Here is a 25,780-nt window from a genome sequence, read left to right on the forward strand (position 1 = left end):
ACTATGGCCTCCCATGCAGACAGCAATCCAAGTCGAAAATAAATGCAATTTCCATTTGGTGCACGTTCGTCCGAATAAACTGAGAATTTACAGCCGAACTCTTCATTATTTTGCAATTCAAAAGAAAATCCTCGCTCACACTCGTACATATGTATATCCTTTGTGCTTTTACACACTTGTGAGTCATCTTAATTATTGGCAAATGGAAAAAGGATACTTTTCCGTATGCAGCCAGAAAATGCAATATCCTTTTGAATGCGTATGTGTTTGTGTCTCTGTGTTTGTGTAAAATTTATATATTTTCAATTTCCGCTCTTATGAGTGCAGAAGCGAACATTTTCATACACGAGCAAAATCAAATGGTCTCGACAGAGTCCAGCACCATTATAAGCGGCAATAACAACGTGTATGTAAGGTTTGATGTGTGTGTGGGGCTGGGGAGTCCTCCAGCTAGGACTCTGCAAACACAGATGCACATATGCTACAGGATGCCATTGGCGGTTGAAGTACTCCCGCAGATGAAGATGAGAAGGCACACTCCTAACCCAAGCCCCATCCTGATTGAAATGCATTGAACTGCTTATGCAAATGCCAATCAAAATGCGGTTGCCTGCTGGAGGCATGCAACGCTTTGAAAGAGTCGCCCAGGGGGGGTGAGTGCATGCATAACTGCGCACACGATGTGGCTAAGGAGCCCCACAGCCTAACCCAAGCCTATCCCTTCAGAGTTTCATTCCAAAATGATCCGTGGCAGGAACTTGAACATGCTGTCAGGGAACAGGTCATCGGCTAAGAGATTGCCCAGAAATTGTTCATACGGTGATTGGTTATAATTTAATAGTATGCAGATATTATTCATTAATAATATTCAATTTTAGACAAATAAATTTTGTCCAAGGTATGTAGGAGAGATAAAGCATTTATAAAACTTTATTAAATATTCCAAGTAATTTATACTTTTACTTATTTATATTTGTTTTAAGCAATCATTTTAAACGTTTAATTAATTCAAATAATTATTATGTAATATCTTATCTTCGTATGAAAGTTCTTTCTCTACTCACTTCTTCGATTTAACAGCACAACAAGCCATTTCAAATATTTAAGCGCTACTTGCGCTTTTAAGACTAATTGAAAGTTACTCCCTCCTCAGAATTAAATCTTAATTAAATTCACTCTAAAAATGTTTCATAGAACCCCTGTAAAGATTTCAGATGCCCCAGCTGGTGTAGAGTCTAAGACGTTATGAGTTGCTTTACTCCAATTTAAATTTAATCAAGCTTACTATGTACTTCGGGGTACAAGCATCAACAATTTCACTCTATGAAAGGCGCACACGCCTTATGGAATGGCTTTTATGGGTTACCTTATTTGAAAGTCTGAAACCTCATTGAGTTCCTCTATATTTACACCAAAAACCAACAAATTCACTCGATTGGAGGGAGGTTCGCTCCAACCCCAAGTAAATAATCTCGTGAGTAATCTGCATTGAACAGTTATTAAGTTTTTTGCATCCCAAAAAAAGCAAACATCCTCCAAGGGAAAACATAAGCTAAAAGTCGAGTTGGGATATGCATTGGGGTATACACAAAGGACCAAGGAAAACCGAACGAAGCTGAACGGATCTGAGCGCCTAGAGGCAAACAAACAGGACGAAAACAGAGCACAAGCCCCAAATGCTTCAACATTTTATGCATACATACCTTACATATGCGAAATGGAACGCACACGGGCGGGTGCTCAGCGAAGCGACGAAACCCCAGGATTGGGTACTGGGAGATGGAGAATGGAGGATTGCTAGGGTATGCCTTCATTTTCATGCAGGCGAAATTTGCATGCCAAAGCGTTGAGGCCAAAAAAAATGGGAAAAACAACAACTGGAGTAGAAAGCCCCGCAGGCCCTTAGGCGGTGCATGCAGAAACATGCTCACATATTGGGATATGAGGAGCTGAGAAACGCGTAGAAAAGCGCAAAAATAGAAAAGAACAAATTGCACATATATCTGCGTGTATGTGTGTGTGTGTTGTATGCATTAGTGGGTGGGTGTGGCTGTCGTATGAGTAAGTAAAGTACTAACAGCAGCTCCCACCCCCTTACTTAGCCACTGTGGGGCATTGCAACTAAATCCCAGCACTTTGGAAAGCACGCTCATGTTATTTTTACATATTTATAATCAGTTCACTCTTGATACCCTTGGAAAAGAGCTTAGGGATATTAGCAGTTACTTGGAACGGAGCACAGTATGGTTGAATCACAAAGTATTGACATGAACTGAATATGTATAAGTAAAAATTGAAGAAAACCAAACCAAAGTTCCGTTCAAAGATCTCAGTCTTAATTTTATAAAAAAAAAATAAATAAACAAGATCAAAATTATCGTGCTGCATATTGCAATATCAAATATTATTCCATAACCGATTCATTGTAAGAGCAACACTTTTTCCGCAAATTACACAAGATAACCTTCGAGCTTGCAGTACTTGCATAAATCGGGTATTTGTACATACATACATACATATATGCCATGTATATGCAACCATAGAAATAATCGGTAAAAACAAATCTTTGTTTTGAAAAGCTGGTGTCTAAACAAGACAACACAAGACAATTTATTAATAACTTGGAAAGATGTATAGTGGAAAGACTATATGAATGACTATGCAACGGTTAACTCCCATCGATATACATTTATACTATGAATACATACATATGTATGTACACCTTCTAGGGACTCTCAGCCTTCGACTACCCAAAGTATTTTTCCTCTCATGTTTTCGTTGCATTATTACATGCTTTTGCCTGCTCAGAGATTTTTTCTATTAGGTTTCCTTTCTTCCGGGCCTTTTTTCCTTTAACTAAGAAGCACTCCGTGTAAAAAATAGCAAATTTCCTACTTACCAACTTTTTTGCTCCTTTTTCTTGTCAACTTAGATACTTGACAGCGTCATTTGTTGCGCTTTATGAGTTGGGCGGCAGGTGGAAACAAGGAGATGAGGTTAATGCAATGTGCCACAGCGCACCACCACCTGGCGCTGTCCTTGCCACCCTGTCGTATATTTTCATCCTGTCTTGTCGCCTGTCCGGATGCTTCTGCCGCTGCACTAAGCCACGTCTAATGCATATTTGTGCGACGGCTTTTGCATGTAGCTGACGTTAAATTAATTTCCGCTAAAGAAATTATAATCTTGCATCCTCCTTCTCCTTTTTGCACTCAGCTTATTGGCATATTTTAGATAACATGGGCATCCTCTAAGTTATTCAAGAAATTTTAATAAGAATTTCAAATTGAATGGAAAGAAAAGGCACCTCTCATTATAGGCATGAGCACATTGACTTTCAGAAAGGGGTGGGATAATTCGTATACAAAGGTACAAAATTATATTAATTTTTTTAAATACTTTATTACTCGAAGAACGAAAAGTTTTATAGTTGTTGGTTAACTTTGATTTCTTCCTCAAGACCAAACTAGCTGAGTTAATGTCAATGCCCCTTTAACGTTATTATGGAAAAATATCTTTTCTTTTTCAACGAAAAATGTTAGCTTTTATTCCTCACTGAACACTCAGATTTACTATACCAGAAACGTAATTTTTTATCAAATATCAAATGTATATTCGATGCATCTAAATACTCTAAGTTCCGAAATTGGGAATGCAACATTGTAAGCATCTAGGTTGGATGCAGTTAAACAATAATAATCCTTATCCAAATTGCGTTTCTTTTGATAATAAAACCGTTTGCTAATCCAAAAGTTCTGCAGAAAAGCATTATTATGTACGTAGTTTGGATTACTTGTGTAGTTTCCTCCCAAATGCTACTTGCTAGATGAAATTTCACATTTTGTAACACACTTTTGGCGTCGTTTGCTGCTTTTGATAGTAGAGTTTCGTCCGCTCTTGGCATTCACCGCGTGCCTTATGGTCGAAATACATATAGGCCTACAGTGGATACCAGGAGAAAAACGTACCAAACGACGAACACTAGGTGGATGGATAGCTTGCGGGACCACTTTGTTGCATAACCTTCCATAAAGTATACACTGACGGGAATATCCTTTTACGAGCTACGCCGAAACGTAACCACATGAGGCCATCAAACGAACCCGAACCGGTTTTAAATCCACTAGATTTTTTAAATATTTTTTTGAAGATGTCCTTTATGGGGAGCACGATCTGCTCGATGCCAACGACGCGATCGAACTGCCCGAATTGGCGAATGTGCCACAACACAAAACCCTGATGCCGGCCAGGGCCTTAAGTACTCACGATCGCCGCCGGGATGTCTGTGTGGCCCACCTCGGTTTAGGGGTTGAACGGTTGAGCGATTCGTCCTCGTCTCAGTAACAGGATCATGCTCACGCTCTCCTGCTTGCTCACGCTCGTTCACTCTCTCTCTCTCTTTGTGCGCTGGGAAATCCGGTTTCGGATCGGTTTGGTTCGGGTTATCCTGACGGGCCAGAACAGCTGCCTCCTGCCTGCCTGCTCATCCCCCCTTTGGGCCTGGCGAAAATTCATTCAAACATTTGCCAGGCATACATATATTTTTGTCTTAGGACATTCGAGTGCGCCTGCCGTTATTGTTATTCTTGCTGATTTTACGATTATCTTCATCTGTGTGCATGTATGTGGCGTCTCTGAATCTATAGTCAATTCTGGAACTGTATGTGTGTGAATGGTTGTGTATCCTTTTTACGTTGCTTTTTTATTGTTATTGTCATCTACGGCACTGAGAATGCATTTTTATATCCTGTTTATTCGCTGTGATTTCTTCGCCTCCTGCCCCACACCCGGCTCCTAAAGGTGGCAGCTGTGGTTCTTGCTCCTGCTGCAAAGGTGAATGCGCTCGGGAATCTGTATTGTTGGCCCCGACTTGAACTTTGATTATGTTTACCGCTGCACATTCTTCGCTCTTGGTTAAGTAGCTGCTTTAGGTTATTGTTCCTATTGTTTCAGTTTTATAAAGCGAATTAGATGAAGTAAAAGCTACATTTATGTATATTGAAGATCTCTTTTTAAACAGAAAGTCAAGTAAAATCAACATGTAAGTGTATAATTGCAGCATACGTTGAATGTTCAAAAGGAAAAATCTAAGAAAAGTGCATTCATTTCCTCTATTCAAAATAAATGTTAATTAAAACCAAAAATTGTTGTATATTTTGGTATACAAAAATAGATTCTGTATCACATAAAAAGTAAGATAGTGCTATGAAATATCCTGAAACGTACAAATTATTTGCGAATACAAAGAACATCATTGGTTTCTATATATTTATTATCTGAAAATGTAATCGAAATATTTAAAAACAGCTCTGTTGAATATTAAAATTCCACTAAATAATATATTCTTTCAAATTAACTTTCCCTTAAACATAACATCTTCAATAAAATCATTAGTGGATGCATTAGTTAAACGGATATTAATGACTTATCCCTAATTCCCCTAACTATAAAATCAACAACAAATTCCCGGCTTCCCCAGTCCACGTCCCCATTAAAAATACGACAAATCAGTCACACGACGACCCCTAAAGAAATCCGGCATGCATCTGGAAAATGCACAACAGAGAAAAGTCGAGAGTGTGAGAGGGAAGCGAGGGGTAGGGGTGGCTGCAGACCAACTGAGGAGTATGCGGATGGGGATGGAAAAACAAGATGCATTGTCCGCATTGTTGTCAACGCGAGCAGCTGATCGACAAACGGCACAGGACAAACAGTAGACCAACTGCCAAACTGAAAAGGCCCAAAACTGAATAGAAAACTGAACGCCGAGAGCCGGCCCGTGGCCCGTGGCCCGTGACACACATTTGCAGCAGTCGTGAGTGGGGACAAAAGAAATGCTGGAAAATCGCTGCCCCTGAGCGTTTTCCCTGCACAAAAATTGGCGCCCAAAAACGGTAACAATGAAAATTGCATGAAATCAGCTGTTGAAAGCGAGGCAGCTGCCGCATGCAATTGAAAGGATGCAAAAGAACAGCTGAGGTCTAGTTTGCATCCTTGACTATATTGATTTTGTACCGTGTTATAGCTGCAGATATTTAAATTTCACTTCTTCTGTCAGCCACGTTTCATATTTTAGTTGTTCCCTTCTTATTTTTTCAATATTGATTGCCAGCCAGAGACCCAGTTGCTTCATTGTGCACAAGATGTAAAAATAAAACTTGCATATGGGTTGGAAAAATATCTCACCAAAGCGAATGATGTGCTCACAGTGTGAACGATGAGTTTATTCATCTATAGAAAGTGCACAGACTTGCTGTACTCAACAAAAGGGTGTACGTTGACTTTGGTTTAAGACTTGTAAGTATTGATTCAGTGGAAAACAGTCATAGAATATTTCTAACAATGTTCTACCGATTCTGTTGATCCAAACAACAACTGAATTTACTTAAATTAGTTTAGAATAGTTAGTTTAGACGTTTTGGACAATTAAATTCAAGTGCATTCATTACAAAAATGTTAGTTATATATCGATTGAAACTTTCAACCCACTTCTGAAGATCATATATTTGTAACCTTAATCAAAAGGAATTCAGAATTCTTAGTCTATGTGCGATAAAGTGTATGCACCTCTTCGGCCATAACTGATAAGTTATACTGGGTTTTCCTCTCCATTTCAACTGAGTTTCGCTGGCACAGAAACGGTCTTGCCTTTTTTAGCGCCTGGCCTTTATTGCCAGACCCAGCTATAGGAGTAATCTGAACGGTCTACCCTTTTCAACGTCTGATGTCTGTCCCGTCTGGTTTCGTCCCGTACCGTTCTGGGCTGTCTACCCCAGTGTCATTCTATTTCAATGCCTGACAATTAGCTGGCCTTATTCTTGTTGTTGTTGTTGCTTCTGTTGTAGCTGTTGGCTCTGGTTCTGGTGTTGATGCTGTCGTCGCTGTCGCATTGCTGCCACATGAGCACTTAAACATGATTTTAATGTCAATGGTTGCGCTGCTTCTGCTCCTTGTGCTGCATGCCCCGGGAAGCTTCACTCTCTTTTATTGCCTCAAACAAGAGCAAGAGCAGGAGCCGAGTAAAGGGAAAGGATAGTTGCATATAAGGCAGCTTGTTTGCAAGCAAAGAAGATGAAAGTTTTAGAGGTCATAGCTCTCTTTTTATAGGTTTTTTTCTTTGCCAGCTATTATAAGTGCAATGCTGATGTCATGGCTACTGTTGGGGTCTTTTTAGGTTTGAAAGTAAGTAAAAACGTTTTCTATGGAGAGATTATGGCTTCTTAGTGGTGTGGCTTAAACGTAAATGAAGTTCTGAAAAATTATTTGTAAGTGTAAGTATGTTAAGGTTACAAGAAAGGAGGGAAAGTATTTAATACAAATTCAATTCATGCATTTTTCCTCATAGACGTAGCTTTAATAAGCTACGACATTACCAGGTGAGGAACTATTAATAATGTCTGATTAAAGAAAGTATATCCTTACTTTTATTTATGTACAACTAAAATGGAAAGTCAAACAAGACCACACACGAGATAAAACATAGAATACAAAATATTTCTTCCTGCTCTTTATCAACCTTTAATACAAGTTTTGGATATATTCCGAATATTAAATTCATTAAAACTGATTTCTTCCCCTCTATTACTCTGTGAATCCAGCCAAAAACAAATAGCTGAGACTTCAAAAACTTGTACAACTTTGTTCACAAAGCAGAACTGAATGAAACTATTTTCCACCTGGCAAAAAGTGCACGAAAAGCATTTGGTTCACGCACAAAGCTAAGCCCTAACAAGTGCAGACAAACAACAAAAGCAGCCCGGAATGAACCCTGGAGATGGTAGAGGACTCATAAAAAATAAAAATAGAGGATGAAAACTGGTATGAAAGTGTATACAAAAAAGGCAGGCAACAAATTTGTATGGCAGCGAACCGTAAGAGATAGCGAAGAGCGAACTGAATCAACTTGCCTCTGTGTGAGAGTCGAGTCTGCTTTGGATGTGTTTTATCTTTGTGTGTGTCTGCTATGGCTTTAATGTAGCTGTGTCCGTATCTGTGAGAGTCTGTGTGTCTGTGAGACTAAAGCATAAAACACTAGCAGCTCGCATTTTATGCAAAGCACGTTTCACTCCTTTTTTTTGCACCCAAGCAAAAAGTTCTTTGGCGGAGAACTACGTACGAGAACGAGTGCGGAGTGACGAGGCGAGACGCTGTCGGGAAGACACATAAAAATGTCATTTCCTTCCGCTCGCGTACTCCTACGGAGTTCACAAACTGAAATGTCCATAAATGCTCCCATATGAGCAAACCCTCGAAAAGCTGCCCCTACAAATCATCGACAGTCGGGCCGAGAAGCACCCAAGCATCATCCCACTCCAACCCTGCCAGCATCCATCAGATCTGAGCTCGTCAGAAATTCGCGTGGCGAAAAAGTTTTTTGGGTGCGGTCCTTGACATCGCGTACGACGCATGACACTCATCTGTGTGTTTGTGTGGCTGTGTGTGTGTTTTTTCGTGTGGCATGCCTCTGGGTGGGTGCTTGAGATTCGCAGGGTTGCCAGCCGTTTGCGGCTTCTCGTTTCGAATTCACGATGAACTCGATTTTACGACAGGACCAGGACCCCATTTCCTCCATCCATGGACCAAGGGAAAGCAAAGCAAGGCAAGAGCTCGGCAGACGATGGCCATGCCGACGTTGATGCCGGCTCTGTCCTTGCCGATTCTGGTAGTTGTAGTAGTTTCAACCCAACGCCCACGCAAAGCACACGGAGAGTCGCCCTGGCCTCAGGAATATTTGATGAGTTGTACAATTTCAGCTCGTTGAAACTTTTCTGTTTGCAGTTTTCTGCTTCTCTTGATTCTGTTTTAGCATTCCCCTCAACCTCCACCTCCACCCATTCTCTGCCTTTTGAGGTTACATTTGATTTGTACTTTGAACAGAAAATTGTGTTTGCCGACAAAATTTGCTGAAATAACTTTTCGCTTAGGTCATTAGTTAGAGGTCTCTTTCAGGGGTTGCAGCTAAAATTAATGTATGTTTGAAATTTGGAAAGGTTCTTAATCAAATTATCTTAAGTTAGACTATCGTTTGTGTAGATGTTCTCGAAGTTGTAACATCAATTTAATGTAATTCATAGCTCAAATAATATTTTATGTGGTTATTTTATATTTTCATTACTTAATATCTTCGGCTGGTCTTTACCAGCCAGCTATAAAACGACAAATATGTTTGCTCAGCTGTAATTTTAATTGATAAATTCTGCTACTTCCCTTCCAACAAATTATCCTTTTAAATATTTTCCAGAAGAAACATAATTTTCTTTGAGTTTTGATTTATTTTTTTCTGTTTCGGTTGCTACCTAAAATTAATTAAACCAATATATTTCTTCTATCATCCTTAACATATCCTACATTTTTGCGTATTTTCTTAATCGTAAAAACCTTTCTTTAAGCTAAGTTACTATTGAATATTCATAAAAAATATTTGGTGCATACTCACTCAAGGTATTGTTGAATATTATGATTGTTCATTATCATAGTTTGGTTTCTTGTGAATATTAACGATTAACATTTAGGCAACAACGACAATTACAAAACATGGACAACATTGACATTGACATTGACATCAAAACCACACCAAAAATATGCATGACAAAAAGACGTAGTATATTCCATTACAACATCAAGTACATACCCCAGAGATTTTTACATAACGCGCACTTTCAGAACGGATTCGGAATTAAATATTTAATCATTTATGATGGCATTTTGCCATTGCTTTGCGGCTTTGGGCCTTTGTACACTTTTATATCAACTTATGTTAGAATTATTTACACAGCATTTTCACTTTTCATTTAATTCGCTTTTCGTACGGTTTTCCATTTGGGTCGAGGCTCGAGTCGAGGTTTGCGCAAAAAATATGTGGCTGTCGTACGTTCATCGTCGTGGATCGCTTTCCAAAAATTAAAATGAAACACTCGGTCGTTCTTTTGTTCTTTGTTGTCTGTCGGATTGTCTTTCTGTCTGTCTGTATGTGCGGATACCATTCTAGGGATATTTAAAAGCTTTTGTTTCTTCGTTTCATGGCGCTTTCTCCTCGATTTGTGGTGTTCGTGCGTCCTGAATGCCAGCAAGAAGGTGCTGGCAGCAGATGGTGCCAGGGTACAACGTTCATCTGTGCCTCAAGCTCGCTCAGCACTGGGCTGAGAGAGTATCTACGTGTAAGCGCAGCACCAAGCGCACTAGTTGACGCCTAAACGTCTACTACGAAATGCGTTTGTTGTAGCGAACCCCAATTTCGAAAAATTCCAAATGGCGGTACACACACACATGTATACACAGATACCGGAACGGCACCCATACAGATGTATCTGAGCAGAGCAGAGCCGAGCCAAGCAGAGCAGCAACTGCGCAGCATCCGCTTCGGCTCTCCGTCGGAGTCAGAGTCTCGGTCTCCGGTCGCTGCTTTGTGATTTATGTACAAAATGGCAAAAAGCAAAAACAAAATAATACAAAATACGCTCACACGCACACGCACACACGCGACACAAACCCACACATATAAAGCTTGGCTACTCTCACAGATGCAGCATCTTTCTCTCACAAATGCAAACGCAGCCTCTGCAGCGTCGACTTAATCCCAATAGTGTCCTGCTTCAAGGGGGTGTGGTGGCAACCCCCTGGCCATCACGCGCCCCTGGTTCTCTTTATTATATAGTTACTTATATACTCCGATGGATTCTGTGTGTATGGGTCTGTATCTATGTGTGCAGAGCGTATATAGAGACAGACTGTTGCTGCCGGCTTCTCGCTGATGCTGAGCTTTTTCGAGTGATTTTATCCTAAAAAGGGACTCAGATTATTTGATGCTTTTTGACTGTAACATTCGAATAATTAGTGGTCAAGAAATAATTGTAGTTTGGACTGGTAAGACTCAATTTCCCTATGACGTGGTCTTAGAGATGATTCATATGCGAATCATTTATTTTCTTAAAAAAGATTTTGGAAGTTTGAACTCTCTTAACTTATATGGGAGGTACAAAAATCGAATATTTAAATTATAAAATTACATAAATTACCTCTGACGTCTGAAAATCGATGTATCATACGTCCCAAAAATGTACCCTGAACTACGCTGTTTGACACCTCGGATCATCCCTTCACCGCTACGATCCCCTCTGGCACATCCCCTTCATTCTTGAGCTGAAAACCAAAATTACATTTCACTCTCTGCCAGGACCCAGATGAATGAACAAACTTTTGCTCAAAGCTTCCCCCCCAAAGTAAGCTTTCGCCCGAACTCACTCAAAAAGCGTTTTTATGTGCGAAGCGGTATGCTGGAGGAAAGTTTTTGGTATCTGGCTTTTACCTACAAAACACCAAGGTGAGAGAAAACTCTGCCAGCAGAGATAACAGCAGCAGCAGAGCCATCAGAAGTAGCAGCAACAGCAGCAGAGGTATAATAAAAATCCATTTTTATAGTCCCGACTGAGCCTGTGTACCCGGCGACTGTTGCCTGTGGGACGTTCCACAGAAACAACCCCACAGATAGGGAGAACAAAAAAAAAAAACATACACAGATTTTGTTTAATGGGAAGAGGGTGATATTGGTGGTGTTGTTGTTGTTGTTGTTGTTATTGTTGCTGCTACCTCCTGAACGGTGGTGATGGCCGAGGTGGTGGTGGTTCCCAAAAATGTATGAAATTGAACTGCCTGCCAACGTCAAAACGAACTTCAAGCTCTGCTGATGCCACGGTCGCTGCCACAGCCTCAGTGGCTGCAGAATTTCGCTATTGCTGCCTCTGCCACAACCGCTGCCACTCTTCTTCTGCTCAGGTTGTTGTTGTGGAGTGCCTCCGAATGAGCGCGTGGAATGTTGCCATATGCCGCCATATGCATGTACATCTACTCTCCACTTCTAGAGTCTATATAGACGTGGCACACTGTGTGTGTTGTTTGCGTACTACGTTTGGTACAGTCGCATGGAAGAAGAGTCTGCGACTGCGACTGTGGCAGCGACAGAGGCAGCAACAGTGGCGCTGAAACGGACGCTGCTGCGACGCGGACAGCAACAATAATGTCCGTCCGATCAGTTCAGACGAACAGACTTTTGACTGTGCTGCGGGGTAGCCACTTTTTTGTGCCTCACATTGTTGCTGTTGCTGTTGATGTTGCTCTTCTTTGATTGCCACAAAACAGGGTGCCCTTAAAGATGGCAAATAATTTGGATTTAATCTTTTCAGCATCAACGGAATGAATTCAACTCTGATTTTTCTGCTCTTTAAACAACAGCAATCCAGATGATAACCAAACCGATTGCAACACCCTGTGCCAAGCCGTATTTAAGTTGAACAAGTGTGTAAGCACATAAACATAGAAATGGAATTAAGTTTGCATAGCAAAAGAAAATAAACTGCTAAAATTATAATAACACGATGGAGGAGCTCCAGCGGCGGGGACTGGGTTTAAAAATTGAAACTAGTGTAAAGCGAGCAACGCCACAACATACAAAAAAGAGACCAAATTGCACACACTTGCGCAACACACGGACAGTGAGACACAGAAACAGTGACAGGGGGCCAGGCGAGAAGGCTGAAAGAAATAAAAGGGGGAAAAAAAGAAGAGTGGAACTTGGTATGTAATTTATAATATCCTTTGTCCTCTGCCGGCTTTTGTACTCTGTGAAAAGTGAAAATGTATCTCTTTGTGTGCGCGAGTGTGTATCACACATTCATACGAGTATGTGTGATAGCTGTGTGTGTGTTAAATACAGTCTCTTTGGCAGTTCCCACTGCCAGAGTCACAGATATAGACACAACTTGCTTTGGTCCAAAACAGAACACAGATAGAGCTACAAATTCGTTGCTCTATACAGAGACACACAGACGCAAATATAGCTACATATTTGTTGGATCACAAACGCAGATACACATTCTGATTCACAGACACAGTCACAGATAGAGATGCGGTAGTGTCCGTCGCATTACTTTTAGCGTGGCTTTTTCGCCGTTTCGCTGTTTGTGCCGGGCAAATAGTTAAAACTAAAATAAATTTAGTTGTAGTGAGCGACACACACACGTGCACACCACACAGATGCACACACAGATACAGACGTAGTAGAGAGGCAGACAAAAGATAGCAGCGACGCCATCTTTGCTGTGCTCTCACGCTGATAAGTATGCTACGCTTGTTTGGATGCTCCTGGGCCCTCCGACTTCCACACCCACACCCACACCCACTCATGCTACCAGCTTCTATTTCGAATGCTGCTGCACGAAATCTCATTATATTTGTTTTATTTTATTTGGTGCCACGTCTTCGTCGTTTGCAGCAGCTTCTTTACTTCTTTGCTTCTTTGCTACTTTCTGTTCTCCTTAGCTTTTGGCTTTTATGTCTATTTCCTATGCTTTTTGTGTGGAGTGGTGGGTGGGCGGAAAAGGTACGAGTACTTTTGTGTGCACGTAACTAACTTCTGACCATCCCCAGTGCTTGCAGGTCCTTGGCAATGTCCCTGGCTCACATTGTCATCTACTTACTTACTACTTAATGCGTGCTTAGTTATTGTTTTAGTGTGGTCTTTTGTCTCAAAATTATTAACAATGGACGTTGCCTGACAACCGCCTGCCTTCCGCCATCCCGCCTTGACGCATCCACTGTTGGGTCGGGTTGACTCGAGTTGAGCTGGCTTTCGATGGGTCTGGCTCTGGACTGGTTCCACTCAGGGCTTCCAGGAGAAAGACCCACGGTAATAGCATTTAATGCACCTGCACACAGATACCACCTCGCAGATACACACACACACACACACACACACACACACTTGCAGTTAAGTTGCTTTGTTCCTCGCTCTGGCATTGTCTGCCACACGCACACACTTGAGAGACACCATCAGCATCAACATCATCATCATCATCATCATCATCGTCGTGGTGGTGGTGGCCATCGTTATCATGATTGTAAGCGGCTTTATAAATGCTTCATTTTACGTGTGTTTGTTCATTATTTATTTACCTTTAGTAGCGCTTAATTTTCACTCACTGCCATCGCGCTCCCTACCTCTGCACATCTCTTTCCCTTCTTTGGTTTCTGTTCCTGTGTCATTGTGCGCCTTTAGTTAAATTGACAAATGTTAAGCTAATGATCTAATTTTATATTTATATCCCGGCTATTTCCATTATAATAATGGTGCATTAAAATATTGCATTTTACATTGAAACTTTCAATATTTAATTCCCGTTTTATGCTCTTGAATGTTGAATGGGAAATTGTTGGGAAATGTAATGTATGTTTAAAGCCTAATCGCATCATTACACAGCATAGATAAATATTCAGGTAAAATATAATAGTTAAGCAACAATGAATTCAACGTCAAAATCAATAAGTTCCATAGCTCATATAAAGGAGGCCAAAATTCAGGTATGGCCATGAAATACCAGCTGGTGGGCGGCAAATACCAGGTGATTAAACGAATTGGTGGAGGTACCTTCGGGGATATTTACGGTGGCATTTGCGTGACGGATAACACAGATGTTGCCATCAAGATTGAATCACACGAATCAAAATGCCCACAGCTGATGAATGAAGCCAATGTGTACCGGATGTTGAGCAACAGTCCTGGGTTTCCTACATTTCTTTACTATGGCTGTGAGGAGAAGTTTAAGGCCTTGGTCATAGAGCTCTTGGGACCATCACTGTACGATCTTTTTATCGAATGTAACCATAGGTTTTCGCTAAAGACCATCCTAATGCTCGCCGATCAGCAGATGGCACGGCTGGAGGCTATCCACACCCTTGGATTCGTTCATCGCGACATCAAGCCTGCAAACTTTCTAATGGGCCTGGGCGACAAATCCAAAAAAGTGTTTCTGATCGACTTTGGAATGTCACGCCAATTCAAGAACCCTAAAACTCAGAAACATATTCGTTTTCGCAGGGTGGACTCTGTTTTCGGGACCTTGCGCTATTCATCGCTCCGTGCCCAGAAGGGCGAAGAACAGTCGCGTCGCGATGATCTTGAATCCCTCATGTACTGCATGATATACTTTTATAAGGGAAAACTGCCCTGGATCGGCCTCACAGCAGCCAACGAACATCAAAAGATGGAGCTGATCATGGAAAAGAAGAAAAGTTCAAAGATCGACGATCTGTGCGATGCGTTTCCACCCATGATCGGTCTGCTCATGAAATACATTCGAAACCTGCGCTTTGAGGAAGACCCCGACTATGTGTATATGCGTCAAATGCTTCGCATCGATTTTCTCGTTCTGAACCATGTATATGACTTAAAATTCGATTGGACTCAGCTGAGGGAGCAGCGAAAGGATAGCTCGCCAGGCAAGGAACCAATAGAACACAAATCGACTAGCTCTCTTTATTATACCGTATCTGAAAATACAGTTTTTTAATGTTATTCATAATGTTCTGGGATATTTTCAAGAACTTTAATGGAATTCCATATAATAAATTAAAATAAAAATTGAAAATTATGTGTATTAATATCCCAAAAATTTAGTTTGGTGTCAAGAACAGATATACCTCATAGGAAAATATACCATCTGTGCGTTACGCACATCACTTCGATCACTAAACTAAAAGATAACTAAACTCTTCGAAAATCGTCAACCACACCCATGTGATAAACGTCCAAATTAGAGTAGTTTCGCCTTAACAAAAAACTCAAAATTATTTTTAAACAAAAAAAAAATCAGAGCTCAGAGTCTGTCGCCAGAGTTAGCTGTGGCTACAGAAAAACAAATTCAGACAAAATCCCGGCAAAGTTAAAGGCCACAGCAATGATGCAGAACAATAGTCCTACTGAACGCACACCTAAGGCAACACTGCCCATGGATAAGCAGTTGGTGGGCGGCAAGTACCGGGTGGGCAAGCGCATTGGCTCGGGATCCTTTGGCGATATCTATCTGGGCGTTTGCTTGAAGGACGCTTCCGAGGTAGCCATCAAGGTTGAACGAAACGAGGCCAAGTATCCACAGCTGGCGTACGAGGCCAAGGTATACCAGAAGTTGGAGAGATGTTCAGGGTTTCCCACACTCAAGCACTACGGCAGCGAGGAGCACTACAAGGCCATGGTGATCGAGCTCCTTGGACCATCTCTGGAGGAGCTATTTTCTATATGCAAGCGTCGCTTCTCAATGAAGACGGTTCTGATGCTCACCGATCAGCTGCTGTGTCGCCTGGAGAGTCTCCACAACGTTGGATTCATCCATCGCGACATCAAACCAGATAACTTCCTGATGGGCATGGGCAAGCAGGCCCACAAGCTTTTTCTCATTGATTTTGGTTTGTCCAAGCGATATGTGGATGCCGAGACCCGTCTGCATATTCCCATTCGCACGGATCGCAGTTTGACAGGAACCGTGCGCTATGCTTCCATCAATGCCCAAAAGGGCATTGAGCAGTCGCGTCGCGATGATCTGGAATCGATGTGCTACTGCCTGATGTACTTCAACCTGGGAAGGCTGCCCTGGCAGGGCATCACTGCCGACAGCAAGGCGCAGAAGTACGAAAAGATCCTGGAGAAGAAGTGCAGCACAAAGATCGAGCATCTCTGCAAGTCGTTTCCATCCGAGTTTGCTGTGGTCATGAAATACGTTCGCTGCATGCGCTTCAACGAGGATCCCGACTACACCTACATGCGCAAACTGTTTGGTCTTTTATCGCTCAATCTCAACCTCAAATACGACAATATATTCGACTGGTCGCAGCTGAGAAAACAGAACCTGGAGCGTCAACGAGAGCGTGACCAGGAGCGAGCACGCGCGATCACCGAAGCACGTCTGTCTCTGCCGAAGAAGACCGAGGTTAGCTCTGTGCTTAAGTACAGTCGCTGTGTCGGCGATGTGTCGACAGCCAGCAAGAGAAAGTAGGACGACTACTTTCCAAAACACTTTCAAAATTAGTTCATTACACTATTGTTAATCACACACGAATGTTGGAAGAGATTTGCGGCTGGGCAGTTACATTTTGCTGACAATTTGGTGGACACTTGACTCAACAATGTTTTTTTCTTTAAATATTGAATTAAAGCTCATTGAAGAAAGCTTAAGCTCGACCATTTGTTGGTGTTGTTCTATGGGGAACGAAATACCACTCTAAGTTTTTCTATTAAAATTAAATTCTCTCTTGAGTTTTGCTGACAGAGAAATGGAGAGAGTGGAGAGGGAACGTAATAAACTGTCAAATTGTCATGTAAACGGGAGAGAGCTGCCAACCGAAAGTTTTCCACCTCGAAAGGAAGTTGGCAAAAGCAGGACAGAGTGCTGGGTTTATTTACGCTACTTATTTATTGAGTAGCGGACAGGATAGTGCAGTACAGCAGGCATGCCCAGGTTATGAGAAAACAAAATACATTTTATAGTAGACGCCCAACAAAAGTTCACTCTATACACTCGGAAACCTAGCAAAATGTAGTTCTGCCAACCGCAAAGAACATTTTATTAGTTTCTTTTGCACAGCTTCCATTTTTGTGGCAGCGAAAATAAGTGGAAAAGTTGCATTTTATTTTTTTGTACATAGTTTCGTTACAAAAGCTTGGCTTAAAGACGGGGTCGCAACATGGCACCTGCTGCCAAATTAAATTCCCAAAGGACCATAGAGAAAGAGAGAAAAACTACATGGCTATGACAGACTGGAAACTTCAATAATTTATGATGCAGCAGTAGAGGCTTCGGGTTAAGAGGAAGTGGAAGAAACAACACGACGGAATCATTTTGCCATTTGGAGTAATTTTTCTTTTCCCTCTCTGATTCTCTGTGTTGGTCTTCCTGTTGCAGAGGGAAAACTTTTCCCGGGAAACAGAAAACATAATTAAGTGTTGTCTTGAGTTGGGTGCATAGTTGACATGACAAACAGTTGATGAAAAACAGAAAGCGAAAAAGAAAAACGGCAAAAAATTTGCAAATTCCATTGGGGAAAATAGTTGAAAATCACTGCTGGGAGTCTGATCTCGCTAGAAATGTGGCTAATAAAGCGGCATGACAAGTGGCAAGTGAAAAACAAAATGCCAGAAAATTGTGAATTGGCCTGCCGCGATGTCTGGACGCTCAATTCCTTGGTTGCGACACCTTTCGCGGGCCCTGACAATGACAGCTGGTATGTCAGCATATGATAAATTGTTTAGCTGACAGCTGACTGAATGGTATGGAAATTTCGATGGAAACACCTTCCTCTCGCCTCACTGCAGCCTGGTGACTCACATCAAACACCTGTGAACTGAATGAGCGAGTGGGTACAGTGCCATTCAGTAATGTAATTGCACATTTCGTTGTGTGAATGCATGCAAAAGGGAGGTGTTTATTTAATTTGCCGAGTGAATGGTGTCTACGTGTATGCCATTTGCTTATTCAAAGTTTGTCCAATTCGATGTGACAATTTCCAGCATTTTCCTTTCACCCTCAAATGGGAAAAAGTTAGCCATGACTAAAATAGGTGAATGAAAGCTGCAGAATACAAATGGAAATGGACTCAAATGTAAACTTTAGAAACGGAGTGTGAAATGTGAGGTGAATGCAATGACACTGAAGAAGCAGACTGAAATTTATTTTAACCTTTTCCATGCCCCCACACACAAGAAAAATACAGCAATAGGAAAATGTACAGTTGAAATGTGACAGCCACATAGACAGTTTGTTCACGAAATATTTCCCATACCACGAGTCGATATACATATTTTTAATAAACATAAAACGGATATAATCCACAGGGGATTTATGAAGGAAAAAATCCCTTTTGAACTGTTGGTTTCGTGTCATTGAAAAATGCTTTTAAAATAAGTAAAAATCCATTTTAATGCACATCTGGATTATATTCGCAGCTACCGTCCATTAGGCATCAGTTCTTCTACTATCGTTGTATTGTTTTGCCGGTCAACCCCGCCGACTCAATTCTCTCGAAAGTGTTGAGCTGAAAAATTGCAAAACTAATCGATTCGACAACTTGCGGTTGAATCTACCCACCTACCTCGAACCGCATTCGAATCTGTTCGGACCATTCACATCAACAGTGAACTAGTAGCTTAAGTGAAGTGGATGGGGAAAAAGTTGTTGTGCAAGCTCTGATTTTGCCAGGGTCTATTTTTCAACCTGAAAAACGTGAAATGCAATGAGATAATACAAAACCGAAAGCACCACAGCGCAGAGTACCAGCAGCTCTTTACTTCCAGCGGTAGTCTCAAAGTTTTCACTCAAATAATTGCTTTTACCTTGCACTAATAGATGGGGATTTACGGAGGCAGCAAACCATTGCACATCCCCTTTTCATTTCGACCCAAAAAAAGCTGCACAATAATCCTTTTGCCAGGATAAGTCGAAACCCAACCAAAAAACCCTAAGAAGTAGTGCGAATTCAGTTGGTTTTTTTCTTTACACCCACAATAGTAGCTGTTCTCCTTCTTGTTTCATTTTCAGTTTCACATGCATCCTGAATTCTTTCTCAAGTGCTTTTCCGAGAAGCAGAAAGTAATTATGTGTAATGTGGTGTATGCGCAATGTTCAATGCCATTTTCCGAAAAGACATGGCAAAGACATGAAAATTAATTAGTTTACAAACAGCAGCGATTCCCTTTGTCCTGGTCTCTCCTTTTGTGAGTGTGTGCGGAGCGTTACTGGAATCGATTTTTGAGCACAGGTGCAGGGGCGTACACCTTAAGCAGATTTCACTGTCTGTTGGTCGAAAAGTGTACGAAATTAAAATGAAAAGCCCATCAAAGTAGTCGTAAGCAGGAAGGGGAGGACTCATGCTGTCTAAACAAAAGGCAAAGCTGTGTGGGATAGGCACACGGGAATCGAATGTCATTAAAAGGCGATGGAAAGGGCTTCGAGCCGAGACCAGATCCCATCTGACTGACGGACTCACTGACTAACACGATGGGGGGGCTCGAAGCATCATGTTGAGAGCTCATTAAAACGAATACGAATTTAATGGTACTTAAAGCGGAAATTGCCTGGCAAGTTTCCGCCATGGTAAGCACACAACAGTAGCAGCAGCAACAGCATCACTCATAGACACTCAGATTGAGAGAGAAAGTGGGAGAAAGGTGGAGAATACAAGAGAGAGAACTAACTGGAGAAGCCAAGCAGGCGGCACCCAAGTCAAGCCAGTAGCCAACTTAGATCGAAGTGCCTGGACTAAAGCGCAGGCACAACAAAGCTTTTACGAGCTGAAAAACTATTAGTGGCAGCAACAGCAAAAACTAGACCCACAATAGAGGCAACACTCTGGCAACAAATCCACACAACAAACACACCCACCTAGCACAGGACAAACTAGGACCCCGCTCACCTATGAGTGGGCTGTTTTCCTTTTTCCTTTTTCCTTATCCTTTTATTTTTTCTTTTTTTTATTCTGTCAGGTTTTCCTTTTTCTATGCAACGCTTTTTGTGTACTAAATGAAGCCATCGTACACACGAACAAAGCCGGGTAACTGCAGAGAGTATGAACAACGAAAACAACAACAGCAAAAATGCAAAGAGAAGCCTAAGTAAACAGATATTTATGATGATACTAGGATGCTCTTAAAAGTCTGAATTTCCATGCAAATACAAACAAGTTTTTCAAATTTGATTAAGAACTGTGCTGCTCAATACCATAATTAATTTCTTCACTTATTCTTTGTGTTTTGTAAATGCATTGAGGTATGTTTTTTTGTGTTACTTAGAGATTTAGTTGGTCAATCTAATAAGAGTAAATAAGTGTATAAATTCGCTGAGGAGTCCAACTTTTATGCGCATCACTTTCAGCTTGGAGTTTATAGTTGGCTTAAACTTTTTAATACATTTTTTTTGCCATGCTGCAACTGAAAGTTTACTTTTCCCGAAAGAGTATACCGATAACAATAAAAAAAGGGAAATTTTCCAACAATGCTGACCATGCCAAGCGGCAACAGTGTGAAAAACGGCGACGCCATTTTGAGACGCACAAAAGTATGGTTTAATTGAATGTTTGTTAGCTTGCCACACAGCATCCTCATCGCTGGTGCAGTAACGTCTGGCCCGATCTCCCTTCTCGCTACAAAAACATATGTATGTACAGGGCATATGCAAGCAACAAAATGGTTGAACATTCCACATACATACATATATAGTGGTACTTGTACTCGTACTCGTATGCATGTCAGTGACGTCCATAATGGCAAAACCATTCCATGTACTTTGAGTTTTCAATTTAAGCTTTTTGCCAGCTGAATTGCCGAAAGAGTAGGCGGAACAGAACGTAAAGGGAAAACATATGTGAGCCAGCAAAAGGAGACCATGTCCCTTTCGTTCTTTGGCTTTCATCTGCCAGCCATGTCGATAAGTTCACTGGGACTTTAGACTCTCGGATATCCAGTATTAAATTCATGTTTCTTGGGAACTGGAAACTGCAAATTGATGGTCGAGATTCCTAGTAAGCTGATGTAGCTTACATTTCGATAAATTATCAATGAAATATCAACGTTCGCTATATTGTTACACGGTAAGTAAAAGAACATTACGTGGCAACACGTAACACTCCAAAATGACGAGGTATCAAACACATACTTTCTTATTTCAACAATTTTTTGCGCATTACAGTTTAGGTTACCTGTCTCGTATCGAACCCAAGCGTAAAGAATTTTCTGCATCAGTCAGCCAAAAAGTTTCATCGAGATGCGAGACGGGGCGGGCTGCGACGCTTTTGTTTTGAGCTGTAGCATTTTGCTGTCTAGGCAACTTTGACTGCCAAATCAACGATATGAAATTTTCCATTTGCTATGAATTGTGTGCAGGTTTATGTGGAAGCCAGGCGAGATAGTCCTGATAACTTTTACCATCCATCTTCTGGCAGCAAAACACATTCATTTTTGCAAAAGATAAAATTCTTAACAGGAATTAGAGAAAAAATATTCTAGACTATTTATAATTCTTATGGATTCTCAGGGCTCTTCTCTATATGCTGCAAAAAGATGGAGTCATTTCACTCCTATCGCTGCGCAGGAATTAACTACCACCCCAAAGGAAGAACCATTCACATGGCAACCGCCAAAACATACACAACCGACTTTCAAGTGCACTTAGTTGCCAAAAAGTTAATAAAAATAAGTGCCTCTTGGCCATTGCCGAGGGCCCTGGTGGAGATGAAGACCCAAGCCTGGATCCGTACTGAAGCCAGTGTCGGGCGGGGGTCATATGAAGTGCCCGACTGACTTGGACTTCTGCTAGTTACTGGCACGGACCGGCATTAGTAATTTAGATTGCTGGCGAATAACTTTTGCCAGCTGCAAACCGTTACTGTCCATGTCCGTGTCCGTGCTCGTGGCCAGTGTACGTTCTCCTCGAGGCGCCAGCATTTGTTAACTTAAAGCCCAAGACACAAAAATACCACAAGCTACAGAAAATTGTACTACCAATTTCGGAAGCCCTCGAAGGCAGTCGAGCGGAAATTTTTCATGCTACGCAGGATGTTGGCCAGCCATTGACAATAATTGTTGTTGTTCAGTAACAACAATATTCCCAAAGAAGAAAAATAAAGTTGAAACTAGCCAAATGTCGAGGAAAATCTCGTTAAAGTATGCAAATAAATAGGAGTTGTTGAATTGCCTTCCTGGGGCTTATTTTTGGTCAGCTTCCGTTTGAGAAAAAGTTCTAAGATTTTATAGCGGAAGCTTTCGAGGTAGAACTTTTTGGCAGTTTATAAAATGTTTTCAAAATTGTAGAATAGAACCCATAACTGGTAAAATATATAAAAAAAACTAAATGTAAAACCACAACGTTAATGAGACACTTCAGAAATACCATTTCCCAGTCTTTAAAAAGTGTTCTTAAGTTACAAATGTATGTAAACAATTCAATTTAATTGGAAATATAAACATAACAGAGCTCAGAAATCCCTAAACAAAAAGAATAACAAAAAATGTCAATAAATTTATGCGTCTACATTTAATATATGAATTAAAGAAGCTAATTACTCTGACTTTATGGAACATTTTTAATATACATATGAAATGTTCCCGGCTCACAGCAAATTTATGTGGGCACCGCATCCAAGAATTTAATTTACTTAGGGAAAATGTGGGAACTGGAGAAGGGAAGAGTGCACAAGTCAGCAGCTAAGACCCGGTAATCGCATTTCTAATTAAGTGCGAATTTCTAGCACACGCAGCACCCTCAGCATTCGTCCTGGAAAATTGTGTTGTCGCCTAGTTTATTCCTTTTTTCCCCTACTTTTTTTTTGTCCTTCGCTAGCTGAATTTAATTAAATTTCCACACTTCAAAGCGCTGGCAATGTGTAAAATGTCCTCAAACCCTGGATCACCCCAAACCAAATCCAAAAACCCAAACGAAAACGAGAAAAGCCAACTTGAAAAAGAAATAGAAAAGACGATGATTGGGTGGTGTGAGGTGGGTGTTAGACAGAAGAAAAAAAAAGTGGTTATAATAAAAAGGAAATCTTAATTTTTCGTCCTTCGTTATTTGCGCTTCAAGTTGGTTTCCTTCGGGTTACAAATTTCTGCAGTGAGTCTGACTCATTCCGTGCTTTTTCCCTAATTTTCCTTTCCTTTTGGCATTCGTTTTGCTCCTCCTTTTCCCTAGAATCTTTTTTCTCCCTTTTCCTTGATTCATTTTTGCCTTGGCTCTCCGTTCGTCGTTCTCCCTTTGTCTTTTGCTTTGTTGGTTTGCTTTAGCTTCCCGTACTAATTAATTTCGATTCATTGAGCACTTTTACAAGAAATTGCACACCCACTCAAAGTGGGAGGGTATCTGGGTGCCACAATGTATCTACTAGTACGTGCCACATTCCTCATCCCTTTCCACTGCTCTACTCGTATTCGCATTCCGATTTCGATTGCCATTGCCATTGCATTACTTTTTACCGGGAGCACGGCAGCCATACTTCTTCTTCATTTTGCCATTTTCCTCTCTGGTTTTCCCAACGCCATAGCCTTTTCCTTTGCCAGGGTCTTCACTTGCAGTAGCAGCAACAGCGGCAGTAACAGCAGAAGCACCAGCATCATCAAAGGCGGTCTCTGAATGCCTCAACAAATGAGCGTTTCAAATTGTTGCCAACAAATTTGCTGCCATTGAAGAAATTGCTTTCTACTTCTGTGCGAAAGAGCAGGGGTCCAAATGTTAGACAGAGCGAGACAAGAAAAGCTCCCCAACAATGGCTCTCTGCTCTTCTTTAATTCCCCCTTTGTGTAGGTGTGTATTTTTTATATTTCCTACATTTTTCCTGTTGGCCTTATCGATGTGTCAATTAAATGGTTTTAATGTAATACATGTGCTAGAGCTGGCATTAAGCTCGAGTATACATATCCCCAGCCTGTCAAGGATCTCACGAGCTTAGCTCAACCGACGAGACACTTGCTATCGCTCTTTGACATTTCCAATGGGAAAAAATGGACAATAATACCAAGAAATTGGCAGGACTAAGCCGCATAAATCAATTAAAGACAGCTGACATACTCTGTGCCTGGCTTTATTTTGTGTTGTTCAGTGAAATGATCAATACATATCAAGAATTTCCATTAAATCATTTTAAATTCAAACTTTCTCTATAACAAACAAGTCCAAATTTAAAAAACTTAACTCTTTTGCGACAATAATAAGGTTTGCATAATTATTTGCACTGAAATTCTGCTGAAATTTCATTTTAGAATACGAGGTGTTTGCTCATATGATTGCAGGCTGCAGGTTTCATTAGCTGGGTGTGGAATTATTCTAGTGGAAAGTCCAAATTAGTAACCGTAATATAATTAGCATAAAGTTTACTCTTCTTTTCACAGAATATTCCAATGCTTTCATATTTTTGGCACACCCTCTTTTTCCCCTATATGTGTGTGGAAGACAAAATGTTTGATTGAAATATTTCCCTCAAGCTTAAATTTGGTGAACAAATTGAAAGAAAAATTTAAATATCAAACATACCAGCGCAAAATTGCTGGACCCAAAACTCTACATTAACGGAGAAGCCGCCCGAAAACCTCAGACCCAAACAGAGGGAAACCCAGACACAGGCATCCATAGAAAAGTTTGCTTGCAATACGAGAATGTAATAAAATGCCAAAACCCCAAAAAATCAAATTAAAATAAAGAGATAAAAATAAAAAAAAAAAATCTGAAAATGTGGCACAACTTGATACCGTTGAATGTGGAAACAAAATTAATATCTTATATATAAATATATGAAAGTAAAACGAAAATTTAATTTAAATTGGAAACTCTGTGTTTATGGAATTTTTTTTGTATGGAAATTACCATTAGAATAAGAATAAGAAAGTTTAATTATCCGATTTAAAGTGTCCCGTCCACAAGATCGCACCAAGAAGCAGAAGCGCAAAGCTTCTCACTCATAAATAAAAACCAAGGAATATCCTGCTAATTCTGAAAAGCTTAATTACATGCTAGAGGCATTCTGTCCATTTTTTCTCCATAGACTATTTCATAATACCCTTAACAAGACCATATCACATAAAAAGAGAGTGTAACAAAAAAAAATGTTGGGTAGAAGAAGCGTCGCATGTCTGCACGGAAAATGTATTAAATTTTTAGCATGCTCATTAAAAAAATATTAAAATACAATTTCTATGGTTACCGCTCGACACAAACACACACACACATACACACTAATAATGCCCACATGTATTGTAAAAAAAAAAATATTAAAGAAAATAAAATGTGAAATTGTCTGGCTGATGGCAAAAACATGAGTTGGGCGCTCCGCCTCGTCAGTTGGTTTTTGTTCTGGGAGAAGGGTGAACACGAGACCACATTAAAATTGGCATCACACAGATACTCACACTCACATACAGAGGCGCATTAAAACAACGCATTGCTGCCCCTTCAACCCCAGTTTTGGGCAAGTGGAAAAA

At 40.8% G+C, this 25,780-nt stretch overlaps 2 protein-coding genes across 2 annotated transcripts; both read left to right on the forward strand.

The window, feature by feature from the left end:
* Positions 1-14,298: 14,298 nt before the first annotated feature.
* On the forward strand, positions 14,299-15,343 carry LOC117581917 (casein kinase I-like). Its single transcript, XM_034269387.1, has one exon. The coding sequence runs from the start codon at positions 14,355-14,357 to the stop codon at positions 15,339-15,341; it is 987 nt and encodes a 328-aa protein (XP_034125278.1). The 5' UTR covers positions 14,299-14,354; the 3' UTR covers positions 15,342-15,343.
* A 283-nt stretch (positions 15,344-15,626) lies between these two features.
* Positions 15,627-16,833, forward strand: LOC117582364 (casein kinase I-like). Its single transcript, XM_034270022.1, has one exon. The coding sequence runs from the start codon at positions 15,729-15,731 to the stop codon at positions 16,818-16,820; it is 1,092 nt and encodes a 363-aa protein (XP_034125913.1). The 5' UTR covers positions 15,627-15,728; the 3' UTR covers positions 16,821-16,833.
* Positions 16,834-25,780: the final 8,947 nt, after the last annotated feature.

This window comes from Drosophila guanche, unplaced genomic scaffold (genome assembly GCF_900245975.1).
Source record: "Drosophila guanche unplaced genomic scaffold, DGUA_6, whole genome shotgun sequence".
NCBI classification, from domain to species: Eukaryota; Metazoa; Arthropoda; class Insecta; order Diptera; family Drosophilidae; genus Drosophila; species Drosophila guanche.

Bases quoted from the DNA above. Each gene is read 5' to 3' on its own strand.
- LOC117582364 (XM_034270022.1), top strand. From the start codon at position 15,729: ATGATGCAGAACAATAGTCCTACTGAACGCACACCTAAGGCAACACTG.
- LOC117581917 (XM_034269387.1), top strand. From the start codon at position 14,355: ATGGCCATGAAATACCAGCTGGTGGGCGGCAAATACCAGGTGATTAAA.